Here is a 23160-nt window from a genome sequence, read left to right on the forward strand (position 1 = left end):
GTATATTAATTTGCTCTTTTCTGGACCGATTCCAAATGAGCAATATCTTCATTATAACGTGTTGACTGAAATCATACACAACATGCTAAATTAATGCATTATACAAGTTTAACATCCCTTGAATACATTCTGTGCTTTGGCTATATATCCTAACTTTCTCTTTGCTTCCCAACATTGTCTAGAAGCTGTAAATGAGGTGTCAGAATAAACACCTAAGCTCTTTTCAGAAGTAGCTTTTCTTTTGCTTTAGTAACATTTCGCTTGCATGTCATCATCTTACCCTGCTCATTTACCTTCACTATGTTCCAAAACACAGGAACACCTAAACAAACCAGACGTAAGGAAGTCATACAGTAGGTTTCAGTGCAGTACAAATTCCCAGTGCTGACGGATGTTTTACCACTTCACAGCAGAAAAATGAATCACTTGGTTTCTTTTCATGCCAGTTTCTGCTAGCCTGTCCTGTGAGTCTAGACTCCTCCTGGATTTGGGGAAGAAATGAGTCCATCAGGTACCCATCACCACACAGACATGAGAGAAGTCTCCACACATACAAGAACAGCACCACTCACCAGACCCGCCACAGGCCTTAAGTACACCTCTGGGCAAAACGCTTTCCTTTGTGCGTCTCTTGTTACTACTTACGGTATCCAGATTTACGACTGCAACATGTGTGTTTATGTTTCTTTAACAACTATTGTATATAATACCTGATTCTGAAGTACAAAAACCATGTTTTCGCATTTAGCAGCTTTAAAAATATTTAACAGTGAAAACTGTTCTAAAACAATGTAGGAAGTTAAACAAAACACTTCACAGACCAAAGCTGGCCACATCAGCATGAAATGACCCCTGAAAATAAAATGAAGTCTTGCAAGGGTCGTGTCAGGATACTTGCTGACTTTTGTTTCATTCTGGGGCTCCGAAGATTAAACATCATTTTTCTTTAAATTGTTTCGGCAAATATTACTAATGCACAATATGGTACCAATTCCACCCTAAGTAAAATACTTCAAAATCTGCAGAAATATGGAGTTTACTCAGGCTCCATTTCGATAAAGAGCAGACATAAAAATGAATGGATTCCAGTGTGTGAGGCTTCTGTCTCTGTACTGCATCATTGACACACTGGTGCTGAAGGAATTCGATTCCTGAAGGACTGTGTACCAAATAAAAGACAACTTGCCCAGATCCTTTGGTAGAGAGCAGTTATGTTACATGCCAACCTGTGTTTACTTTTAAGCGAGTGCTGTGACTGAGTTTATTATTCCATTATGTAATGCTATGACTGGCCAAAATTTAAATGACTGTTTGAGGGTTTTATTGTGATGAAATGGAACCATGGTCTTTGTTAAAAGAGTTGTTTTGTGAAGCTTTGAGTGTTGTGTATGGTCTGCATAACCACAACTAGTCTTATGTATAATAAAGTCATAGATATCATTTACATTTAACCCCAAGTAAAAAGAATGCTGTCATTTGGAAAAAAATGCAATGCACATTACTGTAATATGCAAGACAATTTAGTTTAAGAAAATAAAAAAAGGTTAAGAAATCTTGCTAATTATTTCAATAGGCTGAGAATTTTCACCCCATCTGACCACAGATTGAGATTAGGCATACTAGGCATTATCTTTAATGCTTTTAAAATCTTTTAACTATGCAACAATTAAGGACCAGACAAAGAAGGAACATTCAAAATTATAAAAGAATTTAAAATAAATCTTAGTAACAATATGTATAAATGTATAACCTTGGTTTGCACAGAAAATATTGTCCCACAGTGAATACAGGTCACTGTGTACATCTTCATTCTGTATTGATTTGATGCATTTATCATGATTTCATCCTAAAATCTTCTGAGCTAAATTGAAATGTAGGCTTTTATTTAACCATAAAACAATTTGATATTATATAAAACTAAATTTGTCCCTTAAAAAGTGTTTTGATAATAAGAAGGAAAGCAACTAGTATGTAATGTGTGATGATAATACAATTTCTAAGGTTGTAAAAAATAAACAAGTCTTCTTAACACTGCACAACATTAGTCAATACAAATGACTTGCAAATTCCATGCATTTAACCATCTAAAACAGTTATAAGTGTTTTATGTTGCCTGGAAGACTAATTTTTTCACATATCTTGCAACATTATGCTCAAAGGAATTAAAAAGTATTTTCTGTCTTTATTACTTGACAAACTTTTATTACACTGGAATCAGTTTTGGAACATCTTTGAATGTCATTGTCATGCTGTGACAATTACAGGACTCGGCACACATATCCCTGCAAATGAACCCAACTCCACTTATACAAACCTCTCAGAGATGCTCCTTGAACAGACTGACGCCCAACTCCGATCTGAAAATCACTTAAGTGGGTTCTAGTCATAGGCCAACTTCTGGTCTGGACAGAACACAGCTCAGCCACGTACTGCACTTCACCAACAAAGCCGTGCAACATTAGGAAAAAGGCCTGCATATTCATTAAAAACACTGGAAATGCCATTGCCCACACACTGTGCTTTATGTTTGTTTAGAATATGTAAATCAGCATATAACCCCCCAAAAAATCAAAAAACAAAATCTAGTGATGCAAACACACACTTCGCTATGGCACTTTTGTTTTGTGGGCATTCAGGTTATTTTGTGAAATCAAGAGATATTTCTAAATGATACTGTAAAAAAATAAACCAGGCCTAGGGTTGTAGCACTTATAGCAAAGTGCAAACTACTGTATATTGGTGCAATAGCTTACGCATATCCGTATTGGACAAGGGGTATTTATTATCTGAAGATCCAGAAAACATACAACCGACATCAAAAAAGCACAACTCAGTTATGGTGCTTAAAAATCCACACACGGTAGTATTCTCTGTCCATTTGCTTAGTTAGTGGATATGTTGATTTGATTGAAGAGCTTGTCTTTTATAACTTGAGACATCAACCCATGGATAGCTTCAATAGTAGTCTTGCAGCTAAAAAGAATGAAGAGAAATCAAACCTTTATCAAAGCTGAAATGCATTCTAAATACATAAATTAAGAAACTGAGTAACCAGTAAAGATACACACATCCCTAATCATTTTGTCAAAACTATTGCCTTTTTGGTGTAGAGGGCTCCAGACATAGCTAGAGACATTGTTTTACTAGAAACCTGCTGAAAAAATAAACAAAAACCAAACTCTTTACAATTATTCATGAGAAAAAAATGACAACATAATAACACTCTGTAAAAAATATAGAAAAACAATAGGGGTTTGCTTACAATGTAGTTGCCCTAGAATTATCTTAACTAATTAAGAACAGAACTAGCATGTTACAGTGCTAAAACATTTCAAATAACGATGAATCATGCAAACACAAAATATTTCTGCACTCTGCCACTGACATTTTTTAAAACATTTAAAATCCAAGGGTGATTTGATAAATATTACACCATAAATAACTGAAAACTGACCTGAAATCATGCCGTGAAATTACAGCAGGAATTCAAAGCTTCCCGAATAGTATAACATTTTTTAAAAAGCCACAGGAGAATGGTGTGAATTATGAGGGAAGCTTGGTGCCTTTTGCCTTACCTGTCTCTTGTTGCTTTGGCTAATTTATCTTCGGACTTCCTGTCATGTGTATCCAAACCAAGCATAAAGCTGCCTCTGCCTAACTGTGCCTCTGACTGCTCCAGTTTTTCAGACAAGTCGAACACCTGCCCTGTGGTGTAGTCAGAGTTCTGAGAGGCAAAAAAGAGGGTGGGAGATTAAGAAAGCATGCAGTTTGCTTTGGTGGGACGTGACAAACATGTTGCCTTTTCCTACTGTTGGACTCAAACTCCCACAAGAGCAGACCTGAAGATGCATCACAATAAACACAAAATGCAAAACACTGCCGGCATCTCATTAAAGGATATCATTACAGGAGAAATAAGATAAAGCAAGGCCACTTTAAAAAAATACTGTGGAAAAGTAATTATGGTAGGTTGATTAACTGAGATTTTTGAAGCCCTTTGATGTACATAAAATTCCTTCTGATTTTCTGATAATATTGTTAGTAGCAGTTAAATTTAGAGAGAAAAAGGCATGAAACTGCACAAAATATAATGAGTTCCAATATTTTGGCTTTATGTAGAGAATGAGACAGTAAAAAAACTGGAGTAAAACAGTAAAGAACAGCCATTTATTTTAATTAACACACATTAAATCAGCCCAAAACACAGTGATAAACCAGCAGTGTTTATTTAATACAAGCCTTTCAAAATTACATAGTATGGAGGTTGTACAAGTACAGAATGTGGTTCAGTGGCATTAATGTACAAAGTTATCTTTATTGGGAAACCACAAAATCTTTTGCTCAGAACTATCGAAAATCAATCTGGCAGTAAATTATTCAAAAATGAAGATGCCTTTAGTTCTCTACAGTTTGTCAAAGGTGGGGCTTGTCAAACCCACTGGGGAAAAAAAGATGGCTTATAAAAACAACGCAAAGCCACAAATGTCTTAAACCCCTGCAACACCATTACCGATTCGAGACTGTTCAGGTCACCGATCGACCGGCTTGTCCAAGAGACATGAGCCAATTTGTCTTCATCCAGACTCAATAACGACGCTGTTTGGTTTGTCTGCAGCCTTTAGAAATTGCTCAACAAAACAGAAGACTGAAAGGTGGAGACAACAACAGCAGCTAACCTTGGCTTTCAGTGTCTGGTACACAATGGCTATAATGCAAGTGATGCGTGGTGACTCTAAACGGCGTCTTTAGCGTTAGGTCTACAAACCAAGAGGCAGCTTTCTTTTGACAAAGATTTCTTGTTCAAAGTTTACCACACTGTGGGTTTTTAAGTAGTTCAGTCTAGCACTGCTTTGGTAACAGATTGGGCTGTTAAAATGGTTACAATTAAATGCACTATATATCAGAAGTAACTCAATTGTGTTTTGCTGTGAAATGCAGAGTTGCACGTGCTATGACGAACTAAAGGAAGAACACAAAGGTATAGACAGAAATGCTACTGTAAAAGTATCAACATTTTTCTCTCTACTTATAATTCTTGTCAATTATGTTTTCTGAACCTGTTTTCTATTTCACTATTGTTTGAGTCATTCTTTTTTTGTGGCAAAGCACTGTGCTTTGACCACTGGTAGTCTTACAGGGTAGACTGAATTTCTGTCTGAGTTTCAGATTCTGAGTTGGTTTCATGGCAGTATTTCTATAACCTTCAGCAGTCAACAGATGGTACTTTCAGCTTTAGGAAAGTTGTCTACAACATCAATTCCTAACAACTTTAGGAATTTAAACAATACAGAGAGAATTTAAAAAAATAATTTAAATGCCTCCAGTATTCATGCCTTGTGGCACTTGGCCATATAGCTATTTTGGCTGTTGTTGTTAGGAAGTTTGGCAATTTTTCATAGAATCTCATAACTTAGATAGAGGTGTGACTTGTGAGCCCAGTTCTTAAGATAAAGTAATTATTTAGAGCTACCAATAACAAACTGCTTCATACTGCAATGCCTTAGTGTTTAAGGATTTCCTTAGTCACTTTAATTGGGGTCAATGATTAATGGTTTTGTTTCAGACACAAAACACAACCATTAATTTCTAACATTTTACTGAAATTCAAAGTAAACGATACATGAAGTCCTTTGCAACGTACCACACACAGGCACAGACTTAAAACGGATACAGACATTTTATTTGCCAAGTGGCACAAAGTGCACCAGGAATATGCCTTGACACTAACAAAGTGTTTTAATGAAAAGTGTTTCATCACTTTCCATGCTGAAAGAAATCATTGGCTTGCTTTTGTGAGCATCCTTCAGTACAGCCCTTAGCCTCACTCCAGACACGTTTACACCCTGAGCTTGTATTGCGGAGATGTTTTACAAGCTGTGCAGTACCTGACAGCAGGATGAAAGTTCTTAAGCATAAATCTAAAGGAAACTTAATGCAAGAGTTCAATGTTTTTAATCAGCACAAGCACCTAGATTATATACAATTAATGGAGTAGCCTACTTTACCTTTCACAGTGCTTTATTCAAGACTTTGTGATTCTGTGTGTTTTCTTTTAACATGCTCTGCCTTTTATTTTTAATTAATCAGACAATTCACAATCCTTCATCACGGAACTACTGCTCACAGTGCGAGTGCTGAAAAGGGCAATTTTTTTTTTCCTCGAACAAAAAAAAAAATATTCTAAAAACATCACGAATAATCATGATGGGTCAAATTTTGAAAAAAAAAAGGTTTTTGGTTCTCTAGAAGTGCAAACTTATGAACATTTTTAAATTACCAGGAACTTTAAAATAATTTTAAATGGTACTGTTGGTACTTACTGTAAGGAGACTTGAAGAACTGAGAGTGTTCACCCAGTATTTATTCCAAAGGAGCTCCAGCAATTTACGATCAAGGGAAGACTTGAAATAAGTCACCTCCAAGGCATAATACCTAAAGGCAAAATTAAATGAGAGTGTCTTACTTGCCTTAGTGTCATGAATACTGCTCATCTTTCAAAATACACCAAACTTACACTACAGAGGGCCACTAAAGTTTATTATACACCATAATTTGAAATACTTGGAATTCTCAATTTTTTTATATACCTCCCCCCCCTGGAATTTACTGCTTTATCAGACTTCACTTTAAGGCTTCAACCCCTGTACTAGGGCATAGGGAGGGTAATGTCCTGCAGACGTGATCCTCCTGTCAGGTCCGTTTACCTGTCACCACAATGTAGGTCCTCAGTGCCGCATGGAGGAGTAGCACAGCGCTCACCAAGCTCAATGCAAGCTTGCGGGCACGTGGCAAGTTGGCAAGAGTCAGTGATTCGGCAAAAGCAGAGCTCTGGAAAGCGTTTCACTTTTTTTTCCGGTCTGTTCCAGTGGCTGACCGATATCCAGCCTTATCCCTGGCACACTCTGCCAATCGCGCTCCACAGCTTGGGGAATCCCAGTCACAGTTGGCCAGTGATTTGGTCCCGGCTTGAACCAATGACAACAGGGCCACAGGACTCAACCGCTGTTCTGAGTGACTGTCTTTACTGACAGACACCCTCTGAAGCTCTCCATATCATATGTTTTTGTTGGCAGGTTAGCTATCCTCTAAGGACAAGGAGAATGTTACCCCAGTGACACTTTGGGTTCATAGACGAATTGCGATTAGAAGGCATTAGGGCAGGAACAGTTAAATACTAAACCTTCTAATCCCTTTCAATGTAGCTGGTTGTGCCAAAACATCCTGTAGTATACTGGAGGACGTGGCCTGAAATACAACCTCTGCAATAGGAAAACTCCAGATGAACTGACATGCTGAAAGGTCGTGCTTTTCCATAGCTGTAAATTGGGACACTTTTTAAAAAAAGGCAGCAAAAAGATTTGATAGATGACTTACTGCTTACAGTGGACTCCAAAGTCTTCAATTTTATTTAACGGGATAGTCTGATACTCTGAAGGACCTTCATCTGGGGGTTTGTAGCCCTGAAAAAAAATTCAGCAAAATCAGATCCTGATTAACCAACCATACATATGACATAAAGTAATAATTTGGCCTCTTTGTGAAATACCAGCACCTCATTTCTCACCTGCTATAATTAATTTAAAAAAGCCTCTTATTGGCATAAAGGAGTGCCATAGCTGACAGCTCTCATTTCAAGCCAGAGAAAGACCTATTCATTTTGGACAAAGGGAGAATGGCACAATCCCAAATGTTTTTAGTTTTCACAATTTCAACAAAATGTTGCTTTTTCTAGCCTTTCGTGCACAATTAATATAACAACACTTATATTAAAATCTAAAGAGTTTTTGACAGCTTGTAAATGTATAATACAAGTATCTGCAGCTTTTCATTTCTCCCAGCCTATTAACTTAAGCCCTTTTCCCAGGTCTCACGCCATCCATTGCTTAAATAACTCTGGATCCAGCTCCCAAAGGCCGGAATTAAGGAATCCTGATCTCTGAGCTAACAGACTGACAACTCTGAATGATAACAACTCTCATGAAGGAGGGAGCCAGGCTATGTTGAGACTATGTTTTGTTCATTCTCACAAAATGGAAAGCGACTAGCAGGTAAAAGGCCAGCCTGCACAATACTCACAGTTAACTCTGTGGTCTATATGATGACTTCTTGATAAAACGATCAGACAATGATCGTTAATGTCTGAAACCACTCCGTCTCCCAGTTAGTCTCTCGGCAGACTTCAAAGTTGCCCGTTGCAGTAAAGGCTAGATCTTTTCGCCCATCAAAACGTGACACCTTAAATTACTCTAATCAACCAAAAGCCAGTGGAGAAGGAACTATCTGAAATACCTGTAATCTTTCTCAGCATGTGTGGATAATGAAAGATCCTAATAAAAGCAGTGCTCCTTAGACACTGTCACACACACAGCTGTTCTCAGTTCAGTTTTAAGAGCTGTCTTGCACCCTTGAATCCTCTCAGAACTGAAGATTTCCAACACTACCATTTCAAGAAAAAAGGTGACTTTCAGCATGTGTCACTGACTCACAAACAGGGCATCATGCAGAACAATAACCTGAACACTAGTTTTTTGCTGAACAGCCAAACATAATTTTTCAGTTCCAAACCATGAAGGTTTAACATATTGCCAGTAGCAATACAGTGTGAGCAGAGCAGCGTTCAGACATGCAAGTTAAATAAGAAAACTCTCTGAATCACAATGTCTTTAACACGTAAAGAGGTTAAAAATTTTGTGTAAACTAACTGTCAACTCAATACTTGAAAGGAACTACTCAGTATTGCAGTTACTTAAATCACATTGCCTATAACCTCATAGTTCTCAATATGCCTGTCTTAAACTGTGCTATTCCCTGATGTGGGCAGCACTGAAAACTGAAACTTTCCATGAGCTACCGTCAAATGTGTTAAACAGACCACTGAAAACTACACAGATTATTTTTGTGAGCCAGTTTTTATTAGTTTTAAGTTTCCAAAAATAGAGAACAAAATACCATCCTAGAACAACTTTCCCCCAAAACTCCACTCCTGTCTATTAGTGGTACCCCTAACGCTACCATCCACAAGACCCCCAAAGTGCAATCTGGTAGCCACAATAAAAGCTCAACACAATAATCCTTTAACTGTGTCAGCAAACTCAAACCCTACAGCAGAGCCAGTCCCTGACCTTAATAATTAATTTCCATTTTAAATGTATTTTAACATAGGCTGTCCTGGACAAGGTTTGATGAGTCTCTTTTATAAAATAGAAACTTGTCCAAGTGACAAGAAATTGATCTTATTTGGGCTTATGTGTAATCTTATGTGTAAATTCTTGAAGATGCACTGTGAATACAACCAAGCTGTGAATGTTAGCTATTTAAATTTATATTTAAGTATAAAAAAAAATCAAAACATTTTGTTAACATAAGATGTCAATCTAACAAAACCACTAAGCTAATCACCAGGGTAAGACTGTGGGATAAGAAAATCAATGGTCATCTTTGAAGCCAGCTTATACTTCAAAGGAATTTCTATCGATGTGAATGCAGCATTGCACTGATTAATTCAAGTACTGATAAATCACCATGCTTGTACACTATTACAAAAATACTGAAGTATCTTTCATACTTTACACTGCAGGTAAACTCAAAAGAAGCATTACTTTAAAAACTGATCAGGCACAGAGCAAACACTTTAGTAGTGTGACAAAACACTAACTGACTTTGTTACCTTAGGATATGTTCTGAAGGCTCCAAGATTGACTTTTCCTGCAGATATTGTTCTGGTTGGATCAATCTATGAAAGTAACAAAACCAAAAAAGAGTAATAATTCCTTGACAACTTGCACTTGCCAGCCATGCAAACTGAACACACACGCAAAACACACACTGACTTAATTGCATATTTGTATATATTAATATATATGATAAATCAGGATTTAATTGCATATTGATATATATAAACTTGTTGAACATGTGAATGACATATGAATAGGACTGTTTGCAAAAGGGGAGGAAGGCATTCTGCCCACCCTAGTCATTTGGCATGGTATTAAGTAGCCAAAGGATCCCAGTCTCTCCTCCAGTGATTTCTTGAAAAAAGCCAGGGAGTCAGCAACAAAAGATGGCTAGTTTGTTCCAGACTCCCACAACTCTTTGTGTAAACAATAGATAGTGAAAGTACTGACAACGTTAATGAGGCCTTCCCATTCTGCCACAGTCCACTGTGCGTTTTTCATGACTCCGCTTGCAGTGACGAATCCAGCAAGCGCACACGGGGAAAGAATGAGGGAATGATTTTCCTCTGTCCTGACCACTTTTCAGCCGTTTGTCATTCAACACAAAAACGGCCAACGTAGCTGAATACCGGGGCTGCAGTGCCAGCTGAAGGAGGGGCACAGCCCTCATCCTGAGAACCGCAGGTCTGCAGGAGTGCTAGAGGCCACAGTGGGCAGATATTCCCCACCTAGCCAATTGCGTGCCTCTGCCTGGGGAATCCTGGGGCACACCGGGATAGTGACACGACCCAGGCTCTGAGCCGTCATCACAGAGCTCTCCGTCTGGGCAAACATCTTTTCCAGCCGAGCCTCTCAGGAGGCTCATGCAATGGATATTTTTAACAAAAACTTCTTAGATGACCTACAAGCTGCAGTTATACACTGGTCTGGATCACATTTTAGCTCTACTTACTACGACAGCGACAAAAGGCTCCTGAAACTGCTGGTTAAGCATCTGAGTGCTGACATCGATCCCTGACAGCCAACAGCCATAGCCAGGGTGGCTGTGGTACCAGCCAATGGCATTTTCAAGGCGCCCAACCTGGAGAACAAAAAAGAGATGAATGGAAAAAAAAAGGTTGTAGATAAGATCTTTCTTCTGTAAGGACTGGACATTCCAGAAGCCTTGATGTTTTACACCAAGTTTCATCTTAACTTTAACTGAGCTGAAGTTACGTTTCAGTTGTCATGGAGTAAAATAAGCAAAGACATTTCCTACAAAAGGTAGGATCTATTGCTTAAGACAAACCCCCCCAAAAATGTCATACTTCAGAAAGTATGCGCTTTTTTCATAGATGAGTATGTCGACGAAATCTTGTATCTCTAGTGCATGCTTAGATAAGATTGCACAATTATCTGTTAAAGGCCTTAAAAGAAACACCTTAAAAATATTAAAAGGTGTTGATGTTTTACATGTCATTGTGAATGACTGTAGTTTCCCTTGGACTCATAAAGGTCAGCTGTCCACGACAACAACAACAAAAAAAAAAACAAATCAAAGTGTTCCCCCACCTGGACACACTGTCCATTGCATTTTTATGTCTTTTTAGTCCGCATCAACGAAAAAAAAACCCTGAAACTTATATTCTGAAAGAAGGCACAAACCACAATTATTGTACAAGACTGGATCACAATACACATAAGAGCTAAAATAAAGGAAACACCTATATAAACTGTCTTCACAGTGTGTTGGGCCTCGTGGGCTGCCAGAACAGCTTCAATTAATTCAATACGCTTTGCTTTGAAGTGTCAAGTTTTATCTGAACATAAGAAACGTCTCAAATGAGATGAGCGTGTTCCATAGTACTGCAACCCTCCTGAACCTTACTATTCTTGGACAGTGAGACACGAACCAGAGGACGAGGGCGGAAATTAAATCGATGTAAAGTTGAAAACAAAAACAGGAGGCACCTCCGTGTGCAGGGGGTTGTGGGAATATGGAACAGCTAAACCCTCAAATCAAAATCCAATCAAAGTTTATTTATCAAATGCACAACAACACAGCGTGCAGCAGTAGTTGCTGGCAATGAAATGTCTTTTCTACGAGCTCACAATAGAAATTGAATAAAATAAACTCAGAGAAAACTCAATATGAATAGAGCTGCTATGTGTCCATGGTGTATGCAATGTATTATGTCCAAGTAGTGCAGTATGATGAATACAATGAGAACTGTATGTCCATGTAGCCATTACGGGTGATATGCTAAAGGAGCTGCAGGTTGGCTATTTAGCAGTCTTATTGCCTGGAGGTAGAAGCTGTTCCATAGTCTGTTGAATCCTGCATGTTATTGAAGCGTCTTTCATCAAACGATGAGATCCGTGGATCAATGAACTACCAAACCAGGCTGGATGGGCAGAACGGCCTCCTCTCTCAGGCGGGGAGGACCCTGGCGTGGAATGCCGGAGCACGGACCACCGCAGGACCTCGGCAAGCCGAGAGGGAGACTGAGGTGCGAGATTTTCTTAAACCACGCCACCGGAAAAAAAAACAAGCCAGAAACGCGGCCGAGCGCCCGTGTCTCCGACGTCGGAGAAGGCCGGAGCGCCCCGCTGACCTGCTTGGCGTTCTCGATGTACGCCGCCATGTACTCGTAGGCGGCAGCCTGGGCGTTCACCCGGGTCTCCGTGCCCTCCACAGGCAGGGCGAAGCTGTCCATGATCATCATGGTCTCCCCGTCCACCTTGCCCAGCATCAGGCCCATCACCTCCAGGTTGCCGCCGGACCTGGCGTGCATGACCATCTTCAGCAGGGCCAGGGCCGAGATCTTGCAGTACTTGAAGTAGTGGTGGCTGCAAAACACGCACGGCCAAACGGAGAGAACTGCGGTGAGCCACCTGTCCCCCCCGTCGGATTATTTCAGTGCTAATAATCAGACACTGCCCCTGGTCTCTGAGGCATCAATCTCTAGAAGTCAACACCAGATGAGGTGCTGCTTTTAGGCTGGGAGGGACAAAGACAATAATAATAATTTCTTACACTTATATAGTGCTTTTCTGGACACTCCACTCAAAGCGCTTTACAGTAATGGGGACTCCCCTCCACCACCACCAGTGTGCAGCCCCACCTGGATGATGCGACGGCAGCCATAGTGCACCAGTACTCTCCCCACACACCAGCTCTCAGTGGGGAGGAGAACAGAGAGATGAAGCCAATTCATAGATTATTCTTAGGTCATGATTGGTAAAGGCCAATGGGAAATTTGACCAGGACACCTACTCTTTTTGAGAAACGCCCTGGGATTTTTAATGACCACTGAGAGTCAAGACCTCGGTTTAACGTCACATCCGAAAGATGGCGCCCACTACAGTATAGTGTTTCTCCAGTATACCGTGGCATCAGGACCCCACACAGATCGCTGGTCCCACTAACACCACTTCCAGCAGCAACCATAACTTCCCAGGTCGTCTCCTATCCAGGTACTGACCAAACTCAACCCTGCTGAGCTTTACTGGGTAGCCAGCTGCAGGGTGATATGGCTGCCGAGCCAGTTCAATTCATTCAGCTCAATACGTATCACTGGGCACTGCCGGCAGTGCTCTGGTACTCGGCACTGGAGAAGCCCGACCTCTCTCTACAAAATCGATTGTGAGGATAATCAGAGCCTAACGAATGCAACCCATCGTATTATGTTCCAGGGAAATTGAAAAGGAAACATTATGAAACTTTTCTTTTTATTTTAAACTGTCAGCTTTTTTAAAAGCACGATCAAGAAATAATCAAGAGATCCTCATCCAGAAAACCGCAAGCGGAGAGACCTTTGACCAAACCATACTGCGTTATGAAATTTGCGAATTTCTGCAAGTGTACGAGTTTTGGCTAGCAAATCATTTAATAAACACGCATTAAATAATCTTTTGTCTCCTTTTTTTTTTTACTAAGAAAAAGCGGTAAGAAAATGAATCAAAAGAAAACAACAGTGAAAGCACTGAAACGGGCCACCTAACAGTTACGTTACAAAACGCATCGCGAACAGAGGTTTGTATGCATTTTTTAAAAAGAAACTCACTCTTTTGTCCACGGTTTCGCAGCTAGGATCTCTTGCTGTTGTTTCTTGTCGTATTTATAAATTTCATCAATGCTCTGAACTTCCTGCATACTGTTGGAGAGCTCCCATGTCTTCTGCGCCATACCGCCCCCGGCCATCTTCCCAGCTGAAACGCTCTCTATCTCTGTGCGTTAGATCAATTAAACCTGCCTCGCCCTTCGGAAGAAGATAACCCCCCTACAAAACACCCTTGAGAACAACGGAAATGTAATTTTTCTTGCGATGTTGTAGCTAAACTTCGCTAACGATCGCCGGCGCTACCTAACAACACAGCCATGACACGGACAACTACCACCGAGCCCACCCTGGGGTGGTCTGAAAATGACAAGAACCCGAAAATGGATGCCGACAACCACAATCACTATGTGTAAAAAATACAAATACAAAACTAAGAATTTTCTCAGTCTTTAAGTTATCGAAAAATCTCTATGTGCAACGCATTCTAAAGAATATTACAACAACAAAAAAAGAAACCCGTGACTTCAATGGTTCGGTCCAGACGGCTTCGGTGGGACGCGAGCGAGCCCTTGAGGTGATAGAGCCCCCTGCTGGCGGCTGTCTGCAGCTGCACATTTAGTTTCCAGAAAAGGAATAAATAAGGATTTCCTCCCAGTCCAGAAACATGCTGTCAGGCCAACTGATGGGGTGTTTCTGTCTGTGTCTTCCCTGTGATGGACTGGCCCGAGGTATACTCTGTCTTGTCCCTGTAGCTTGCTGACACAGGATCTGGATCATCTGCGATCCTGAATTGGAAGAAGCAGTTAGCAAGTGGATGGAGGGATGTAATACATGAATATATTTTAAATTCATATTAGTTTCGTTCATTACTCCCTGGTGGCAGAGTCTAACATAACAATCCAACAAAAACGAACATCATCAACAAAGAAGACGGTACAACTGTGTTTCAGGAGATGAGTTTTTTTTTTACATTGCTTGAGAGTGAGATTGCAAAGATGATAAGATAAAACAGACAAACTGGGCTAACGTTTCCAATACAATAATGTGTGTTAAAACAAGCCTGGTCAGTACCTGGATGGGAGACTCCTGGGAAAAACTAAGGTTGCTTCTGGAAGAGGTAATAATAATAATTATAATTAATAATTGCTTACACTTATATAGCGTTTTTTGGATACTCCACTCAAAGCGCTTTACAGGTAATGGGGACTCCCCTCCACCACCACGCTCACCACACACAAGCTCTCAGTGGGGAGGAGAACAGAGTGATGAAGCCAATTCATATTTGGGGATTATTAGGAGGCCATGATTGATAAGAGCCAATGGGAAATTTTGGCCAGGGCGCCAAAGAGGTGTTAGTGGGGCCAGCAGGGGTCGCTCACCCTGCAGTCTATGTGGGTCCTAAAGCCCCAGTATAGTGACGGGGACACTATACTGTAAAAAAGGCGCTGTCCTTCGGATGAGATGTAAACAGAGGTCCTGATTCTTTGTGTTCATTCAAAATCCCAGCGTTTTTCACGAAAAGAGCAGGGGTGTTTCCCCAGTGTCCTGGCCAAATTTCCCATTGGCCTTTATCAATCATGGCCTCCTAACGATCCCCGCCTCTAAACTGGCTTCATTACTCTGCTCTCCTCCCCACTGAGAGCTGGTGTCTGGGGAGTGTACCGGTGCACTGTGGCTGCCATCCCATCATCCAGGTGGGGCTGCACACTGGTGGTGGTGGAGGGGAGTCCCCATTACCTGTAAAGTGCTTTGAGTGGAGTGTGCAGAAACGTGCTACAGAAGTGCAAGCAATTATTATTAATTCTATCCCAGAGGATTGAGAGGATCCACGTCATCCACAGCAAGCAAGCTAGAATGGACCAACGGCCTCCTCTCGGAGAGCAGAGTGAAATTTAAATGGTATGAGCCCCCGCTCTTTGGAACAGTTCAGTTCAGTTTATTTGTCAGTTTATTTGTCATATCCACAAGTGCAATGAAATGCTTATTTGCACGTCTGCTCCGATACCAGGACATTAAGGAAACACCAACACAGAACAGCAGCAGCAGCGACAACAACATACAGTACAACTGACATACCGACGTACCCACGTAAATAACATACAACGTAAATAGAAGTCAGTGGCTCTGGACCTGCTTTAAACATACAGTGACGGAGAATTGCTTTAATAAAGCAGATGTCATTTTTTATTGATAAAGGCTGGAAGAATCCGTTTGAAAAACAAAAAAGAGATCTAGACTTGAAAGAAATCAGACGTGAATTTGATCCACAAATAACCCCAAACACAGGGGATCAAAGATCACCAGGATCAAAGAACAGGGTCACCAGGATCCCTTATGGGACAGCAGTGTATAAGTGTCCCTCCAGTCCACTAGGGGGTGCTGTGTAATTCCCTGTGCTCTGGTGTTTGAGGTTCTCCCGCCCCTCGCTCTTCTTCCCTGCAGCACCGGGCGGCAGTTCCCTGCTGCTGCTGCTGACAAGTTGCCCTGCGGGCTTGTTGCTGCTGGGCGGCGGATCCGCTGTGTTATTCGTTGAAACCCGGCGGCCGTAAAACCACTCAGGACGTGGACACCTTCGTGTGTTGTGTTTTTTTTCTCCCAGGGGAGGATGCGCGCTGTTCCGCTGAGGATACGTTGAACTTGTCGTACGGTACGGGACCTTTTCAAAAACATGCAGTTTGTGTTCGAGTCAGTAACGTTGAACTGTCGTGTTTAATACTTTGCTGAAGGGGGTTGTTGTGTCTGGAGCGCCCTACTTATCTCGAATGATCCTCCCCGGAACCGCATATATTTATTGCTAAAGTGAGAAGTCTACGTTTTAAATGATAAGTTTCCTGACGGGGATGTTTGTCAACTATTTGTCGATAAGCTGCAGTTAATATTAGCGGTTGTGCTCGGCGCCGCGAAGTGGCCTAAGACGTTGTGTACAGTGGTTGCCTAACAACGGGTATTAAAGAGGCAGTGGCACTGATTTCTACGTTATTTTTTAAATTTTATTTCATTGGAAATAATCTGAAGACAGTGATGCCCCTGCTTTTTTAAGCTTTTTTTTCTGAAGACTTAATTTACGTTAGTATTAAAACAAATTGAGCGACTTAAAATTTAAATATTTACGCCGTTTCACAAAATAGTACGGCAAGTATTCAGGCCAATTTCACACAAACTTAGAAACCGACAGGGGTGTCCCGGTATATCCACATCTGTTCACGCTTGTTAGCAGAGCTGCATGATTTGTGTTTTTGTTCTACAGGAGCTGTGCTGGGTCTTACTGCTTTGCTATGTGGTCTGTTGGAAGGAATGGTTTTATAAAGGTGACTTTGAGATTCCCAGTGTCGCATTTAAGGTTTACGTGTTGTGCGTAATGGTGAAGGTGGGCTGTTTTCATTCCAAAAAAGTGTTAAGTAACTGATGTCCCAAATGTATTAAGGCAGGTCAAGCATTCTTATCAGAAGGGGCAGTTAATGTAACTGGCACTTCTACTACCTAGAAAAACAGCCAGTTACGTTTTTTATTGCTTTCTTTGGAGGTTGTTTTCCCAAAAGTCGATTACATCTTGAAACAACAGGTTCTACCCCCAGCTGTCTGTACCGTATGTATAATGACCTTTATGTTCTGTATTTTGGGGAAGGGTTCATTTAGCCAAAACGTCTTCCGAGTTCAGGTCTTTTAACCTTGAGAGTAAAGACTGCTGAGCGCTTTGACAGTAAGTGTGAGTAGTGCTCTTCAGTGATTTCTTTCCCCCTCCATTTGTGTTTTTGACATTGCACATGATTCCTTATAGATACCTTCACAGATATCAGGAGGAGCAGGAGTACTTTTGGAAGGGGGGAATTATGTGAGGAAGTGCAAAAGGAATAAAGAACTAACCTGTGAACTTAACGATCCAGGCTGATTAAATTGGCTTCTGGCATTTTGACTTTGCTGGTAAAGCAGTTTTGAATGCCTTTGAAGAAGACGCTTATCTGGGTTATAACTCTCCCAGTGTTCAGCTTACTTGGAAGTGAATACGTGGAAAAGCAGTACTTTTTTCTTTAAAAAAAAGGTAACTTAATAGAAATGTTCTTACAATACTGTGTTTTCTCCCATGTCTTTAAAAAGCCTGATTTCTAGATACATCTACATTGCATATTGAGTGACTCATCTGTTTTCTTTAATTAGATTAATACTTATAGTAGTCATAGAGCCAAAGTGTAATCAGAGAAAAGTGCTTTGTTCTGCAGTAAGTCCCATCTTCCAGAAGCAGAAGCTGAGAATCTTAGTAGTGTCTAAGATAATTTTGTCCAGTGCTGCTTTAACAAAGTGCATGTGTCTGTGTTGCTGCATGTTAAAATATGTAACAGTGCATTGTACGCATGAACACGAATGAGTGCCAAGCCCAGTACAGTGCAGTATACAGTACATCTAAAGGCCACGCTGGCATTTCATTGTTTACTTTGGTGGTCATGGTGAGCAGGTTAGTCATCAATTCGAATTCTAGGGTTGTAGAAGATCTACATATTTTGTTTGTGGAGAGCAAGGGCACAAAAGTTTACATGTTTCCTGAATACATTTAAAATATCCAAAGTAGAATATGTTGCTGCATTTTGTGTCAGGCACCCTGGCGTTCTAGGGTATCATTTCTTTACTCTTTGTATTACTGTATGTGGCATCAGTGATGTGTCTCCAACAGTGCATATCGAGCACCTTTTCATTTTAGCCAAGATGTGAATAAGGATCTTTGTTCAGTAATCACTAATTTTATTCCGGAAAGGCAAAACATCTTTTTGGGCTGTATTTCAATAATTCTTTATAAAATCTCACATCAATATTTCCAGTCAAGGGAAAGTAATGTTTTTGTTTAAAATAACTTTGCATTGAGAGAGAAGATGTCTTAATTGTGTTCTACATATTAAAGATAGGTGAACACTGCAAAAGATACTGTGCTGTACAGACAATGGCATGTGCATTCACAAGACAGCTGTTATGTGGCAAAAGAGAATATCTAATAAAATCAATAATTTATTTGACAAGGCAATACTCATTTGTACCAGGGCATTTTACTGAAACAATCGGATTGTGGTATTTTTCTTAAGGGCACAGCAGCAGTGCGTCACCCAAGATGTGAACCTGCGGCCTTCCAGTTACATGTCCAGAACCCCACCTGCTGCTTTACGCTCCTGCCCCTTGGAACATGCAGAGTACAGCTTAGTACCTTGACTAAGTGGATAGCTGTGTTGATATTTTGTGTTTCTCATGTAGGAAAATGGATGATGAACTCGAAATGTTTCTTGAAGAGCAGAAGGCTAAGGTGGCTCGAGAAAAGGCCAGTCTGGAACACGATCCACCTTATATGGAAATAAAGGTGAGTGCCTTGAACACTTAAAAGGCCATCAGTTATCTTTTTAAATCTCACCTAGTGTAAGTGTTCGTTTTCAAGTAACAGCTGAAGCCGTGTAGTTGCGAAGCCTCAGAGATCCGATCTGTACAACCATTCAACTAGTGTGGCCCACCTTTCAGCTCCTGTTTGTTGCTTCTAAATTAGCCACGCTTATAATAATAATAATAATAATTGCTTATATTTATACAACGCTTTTCTGGACACTCCACTCAAAGCGCTTTACAGATAATGGGGACTCCCCTCCACCACCACTAATGAGCAGCCCCACCTGGATGATGCGACAGCAACTATAGTGCGCCAGAACGCTCACCACACACCAGCTCTCAGTGGGGAGGAGAGCAGAGTAATGAAGCCAATTCATAGATGGGAATTATTAAGAGGCCATGATTGGTGAGGGCCAATAGGAAATCTGGCCAGGACACTGGGGTTACACCCCTAGTCTTTTCATTTTTAATTTCGTTTTCGTTTTGTGTGTCATCTGAAGGACAGCGCCTTTTTACAGTATAGTGTCCCTGTCACTATACTGGGGCATTAGGACCCATACTGACTGCAGGGTGAGCACCCCCTGCTGGCCCCACTAACATCTCTTCCAGCAGCAACCTTAACTCACACCTGCTGAGCTTCAGTGGGATTCCTGTTGTGAGTTGCAGGTGGCTAGTGGCTGAACGCCCAGCTTTACACCCAGGGACCAGGTTAAACTGGTCTGGTCTCAATATGAAATAAATCAGTTGAGATCTGTTGAGAAGAGCATGGGTGTGATGAACACAAGGAGGCCATGCCCTTGAGTGCTGGAAGAGGAGGGGAGCACTCCCGTCATCATAATACTGAGGACTAGAATGCAGCTGTAATGAAACTATGGGGTGTTTCCTAAAATGATGACAATTTGGAAAAGAAGTAGGTGAAAAGGTGTTATTTATTACTCTATATATCTCGTTTAGATAGTCCCCTCATTTTGTATGCCTTGTATTCTATCACCTGGTGAAAGTTCTGGTACTGACCCTGTGTGTTGGGAGGTAGCAGCAGGGGTTCAGTGTCCTGCTTGTCACTTGAGCACCATATGGTCTTGATCTTTCAAGCTGCAACATAGCATCTCGCTGGGGACTCTTAAACGGTAGTTATTTTAGCCAACTTGTCTTCCAGTAAAAGCCTTGGCTGCAAGGGATGTTTATCTACACAGCTCAGTAATGTTAGGAAAACAAATTGCTCAGGAAATTTCCGAATTAATGTAATGGAAACAGGACCTTGATCCTCATAGTTCATTGACATTACACCTCTTGCCACTTTTATTGAGCATGTCAAACAGTTTAGTCTCTCACACTAAGCTCATTTGGACCACTGTGATTAATAAGCACAGCGATGTTAGTTGTAGGTCCTGAGCAGTATGCTAACGTTTTACATGCATGTGGGGTGAATATAAGAAAAATGGTGTCCAATAGCAGGTCACTTGTGTAATCTTGCTGTGCATTTTTAAACTAGAGAAAGAGCAACATTTGCTCATTCCATGTGGATCTTTGCTTTGTGCTGTAAGAGATCCCTCTTACTCCATGTGTTATTTTCTTTGTATTTATTGCCTGCAATTACACATTTTGTTATTATTAATACTAGTGTATTTGAAAAGCACAGTGCCTCGTCGGGGTTGATTTACAGTGGTGACAGGCACAAAGTAGACAAAAAATGCAGAAACATTAATTCTTATCCAGTTGTATGAATTACGTTTTCTCATGTTTCATTAGATTTTCAGTCATATAGTGGCCTTTCATTTTTCAAGACTTAATGGGGTTCTCTTTATATGTTGAAAAAATATATGGTTGCTCAAGGTGATCAGATCTATATTAGTGATAAAAATGGTACATCTATAGTTATAATTTGGTAGTGTAGGCATATTAGATTATGTTCGCAAATACATTGTTTTTGGCATACTAATTAACATGGATCTTGGGAGAATTTCCTTGCAAACAAGTCAAATAGATGCAGATAGCGCTTTGCATGAATTTATAAATCGGATTACTACAGTTACTTAATAATGAGATATGAATATTAATATGGAAAATTCCAGAGTTAATGTTAAATAACGACTTATTAATTAACACTTGCAATATCATTTGAAACCTCCCACCCTGTCTTCGTTTTCCACAGTTCTCCAGAGCACTGCACTGTGTCACACTCATGGCTGACTCCAGGCACCCTGCAGTGGGGTTTATCAGCGCTTTGTACTGCCTGCACTTTCAGCCTCTACCCTACTATCCAGCCTTACTGCTCTCCAGCTTTTGGCCCTTTCAGTTAGTGACGTTGTAAACACCTGAGAGATGGTCTCTGAAACTGATTTATATGCAGGCCTTAACATTTTCAGTGCATTACCAGGACAGTATCCGGAAACTCTTGGGTTGTTGGAAAGCATGTTTTGCAGAATGGTCACTGTGCAGAGAAATGGTTATATGCTTGTTTTATTTATGAGTTGCTTTTGTTCCTAAATGCATATATGTGCCATTTTTGCTGTTCCTTTTACTGAATGGTTTTGATTGTTGTTGATTTTTTTATATATAGATTAAAAAAATAAAATTTTATGTATTATTAAGCTATTTGTACCCAGGCATCAATCTCATTATTTTATTTCTACATTTCTCTTACTTCTTTGTGCTTCAGAGGGAATAATTGTTTTTAAAAATCAGTGCTTGTGTGCTCACAAAGACACTTAGCCAACAGCCATAAAAGGTATGTTTAAATCCTTCACAAATATAATGATCTGTCCTGATTCGACTAGAACGACTTGATGTTATTTCAGTGTTTGAATTATGCCTTTTCTTGTTGCTTTGGAATAGAAAGCCATACTTTGAAATAATAGAAGCAAAATGAAGCCAGGGTATGTTAGTGGTTTTACTTACGATAAATTGGTGGATGCTCGATCAAACAAAGCAGTTTGATCCATTTCAAGTTTAATGTAGTATGGCTCATGCATGGATTTCACTAAAAGTAATGTATGAAAATTAAAATTGATTTTGGCTTGGGTGTGATTCTCTGTTTTATTAACAGTGAAAATGATCCAGCTGTCCTGAGCTAGGAGTCTCCTTTCTCTTTTGCTTGTACTGAAGTGGATATCTAGTGCAGAAAACAGAAATAAGTGTAATATGCAGGATCATATCAAACCAAATCACTATACATCTCTGATAGAGCAGAATCAGGTGCAAGTGTAATGAGTATATAGATAGAATCCCTAACCAGAAATTAAAAATCCATTTAGTTGAAAGAGGGTAGGACAGGACTGAGCTGAAGTTGTGCTAGAGACTGTGAAGCTATCAGAGACTGCAGCTAGGCTGTACTATATTTAGCCTTCCATGCGGGTCCATAAATAAAACATCTGCACCAGCAGGCCAAGAGAATCAATGGCACTGCCAAACATCCTCACGTTTTGTAAGAGGCATAGCAGAATTAATTTGACTATGATCCCCAGTTTTGTGCAGATCTTAGCAATCTTTGTGCCAGCTTGCAGTGACTCACCATCTATGTGAGTGAAAACATCAAGTTGCAGGGGTGTAAGGTTATGATGATACAGGAAGAGCAGTGTGCTTTGTCCTGGATGAGTTTAGCAGTGTGCTAAGTGAGTATCCAAATCAATTATGATTATTGATTTTGATTGTTTGATTTTTGTTTTACGTAAAGCAGAAAGAAAACGTAGGCATCTCCAATATATAGGCCTAGTAGGTGATATTCTGCAGTTATACATGTCTAGTTCTGATTTGATTGTCATTTGGACTTTTGATGTTCTCTGTCTAAATACCAGTGGTGAGTCACTCAGTCAGAAACACAATTTACAATTTGCCTGTTGATGTTCACCTTCTTCCAATGATGTCCATCTGATATGCAATATTTGCTGACTTTGCCATCAGAAAATGTTCAATTAAAGCTTCAAAGTTTTTCTTGCAGTTAATACACGTTTTTAAAGTGCATGCATCATTTGTACTTCCACAAAATTGGACGGGGTTGAATACTTTTACAAAGCACAGTAGCTGCAGGATTACGTTCAATCAGGCTATGCTGAAAACACTCAGGAGAGTGTTAAATGAAAGTTGGG

The 23160-nt window shown here is 40.3% G+C and overlaps 2 protein-coding genes across 10 annotated transcripts in view; one reads left to right on the top strand and one right to left on the bottom strand.

The window, feature by feature from the left end:
• Nucleotides 1–2762: 2762 nt before the first annotated feature.
• cops5 (COP9 signalosome subunit 5) lies at nucleotides 2763–14088 on the bottom strand. Its single transcript, XM_006633996.3, has 8 exons — nucleotides 13721–14088; nucleotides 12269–12503; nucleotides 10627–10755; nucleotides 9668–9733; nucleotides 7375–7460; nucleotides 6321–6432; nucleotides 3576–3724; nucleotides 2763–2973 (listed from the first exon to the last, which is right to left on the bottom strand). The coding sequence occupies exons 1-8, from the start codon at nucleotides 13855–13857 to the stop codon at nucleotides 2883–2885; spliced, it is 1005 nt and encodes a 334-aa protein (XP_006634059.1). The 5' UTR covers nucleotides 13858–14088; the 3' UTR covers nucleotides 2763–2882.
• A 1856-nt stretch (nucleotides 14089–15944) lies between these two features.
• Nucleotides 15945–23160, top strand: part of LOC102690480 (centrosome and spindle pole-associated protein 1) — a 39849-nt gene continuing 32633 nt past the window's right edge. For 3 of the 9 annotated variants that reach the window (XM_069191549.1, XM_069191550.1, XM_069191551.1), the window contains exons 1-2: nucleotides 15947–16364; nucleotides 18953–19055. In XM_069191549.1, the coding sequence (XP_069047650.1) occupies nucleotides 18957–19055 (99 nt within the window). In that variant the 5' untranslated portion in view covers nucleotides 15947–16364; nucleotides 18953–18956. Of the gene's footprint in view, nucleotides 16365–16766; nucleotides 16784–16806; nucleotides 17026–17495; nucleotides 17757–18952; nucleotides 19056–23160 lie in introns of those variants that run through there. The other 6 variants (XR_011189938.1, XR_011189939.1, XM_069191546.1 and 3 more) reach the window with 5 other exon arrangements.

The sequence above is a fragment of the Lepisosteus oculatus genome, chromosome 6 (assembly GCF_040954835.1).
Source record: "Lepisosteus oculatus isolate fLepOcu1 chromosome 6, fLepOcu1.hap2, whole genome shotgun sequence".
NCBI lineage: Eukaryota > Metazoa > Chordata > Actinopteri > Semionotiformes > Lepisosteidae > Lepisosteus > Lepisosteus oculatus.

What these genes read in the sequence shown, in the direction of transcription:
- cops5 (XM_006633996.3), bottom strand. Translation starts at nt 13,857, where the DNA reads ATGGCCGGGGGCGGTATGGCGCAGAAGACATGGGAGCTCTCCAACAGT. An exon ending in GTTCTTCAAGTCTCCTTACA is followed by an intron (nt 3,725 to 6,320) that starts GTAAGTACCAAC and finishes TTTGCCTCTCAG; the next exon opens with AACTCTGACTACACCACAGG. An exon ending in GCCAAAGCAACAAGAGACAG is followed by an intron (nt 2,974 to 3,575) that starts GTAAGGCAAAAG and finishes CATTCTTTTTAG; the next exon opens with CTGCAAGACTACTATTGAAG.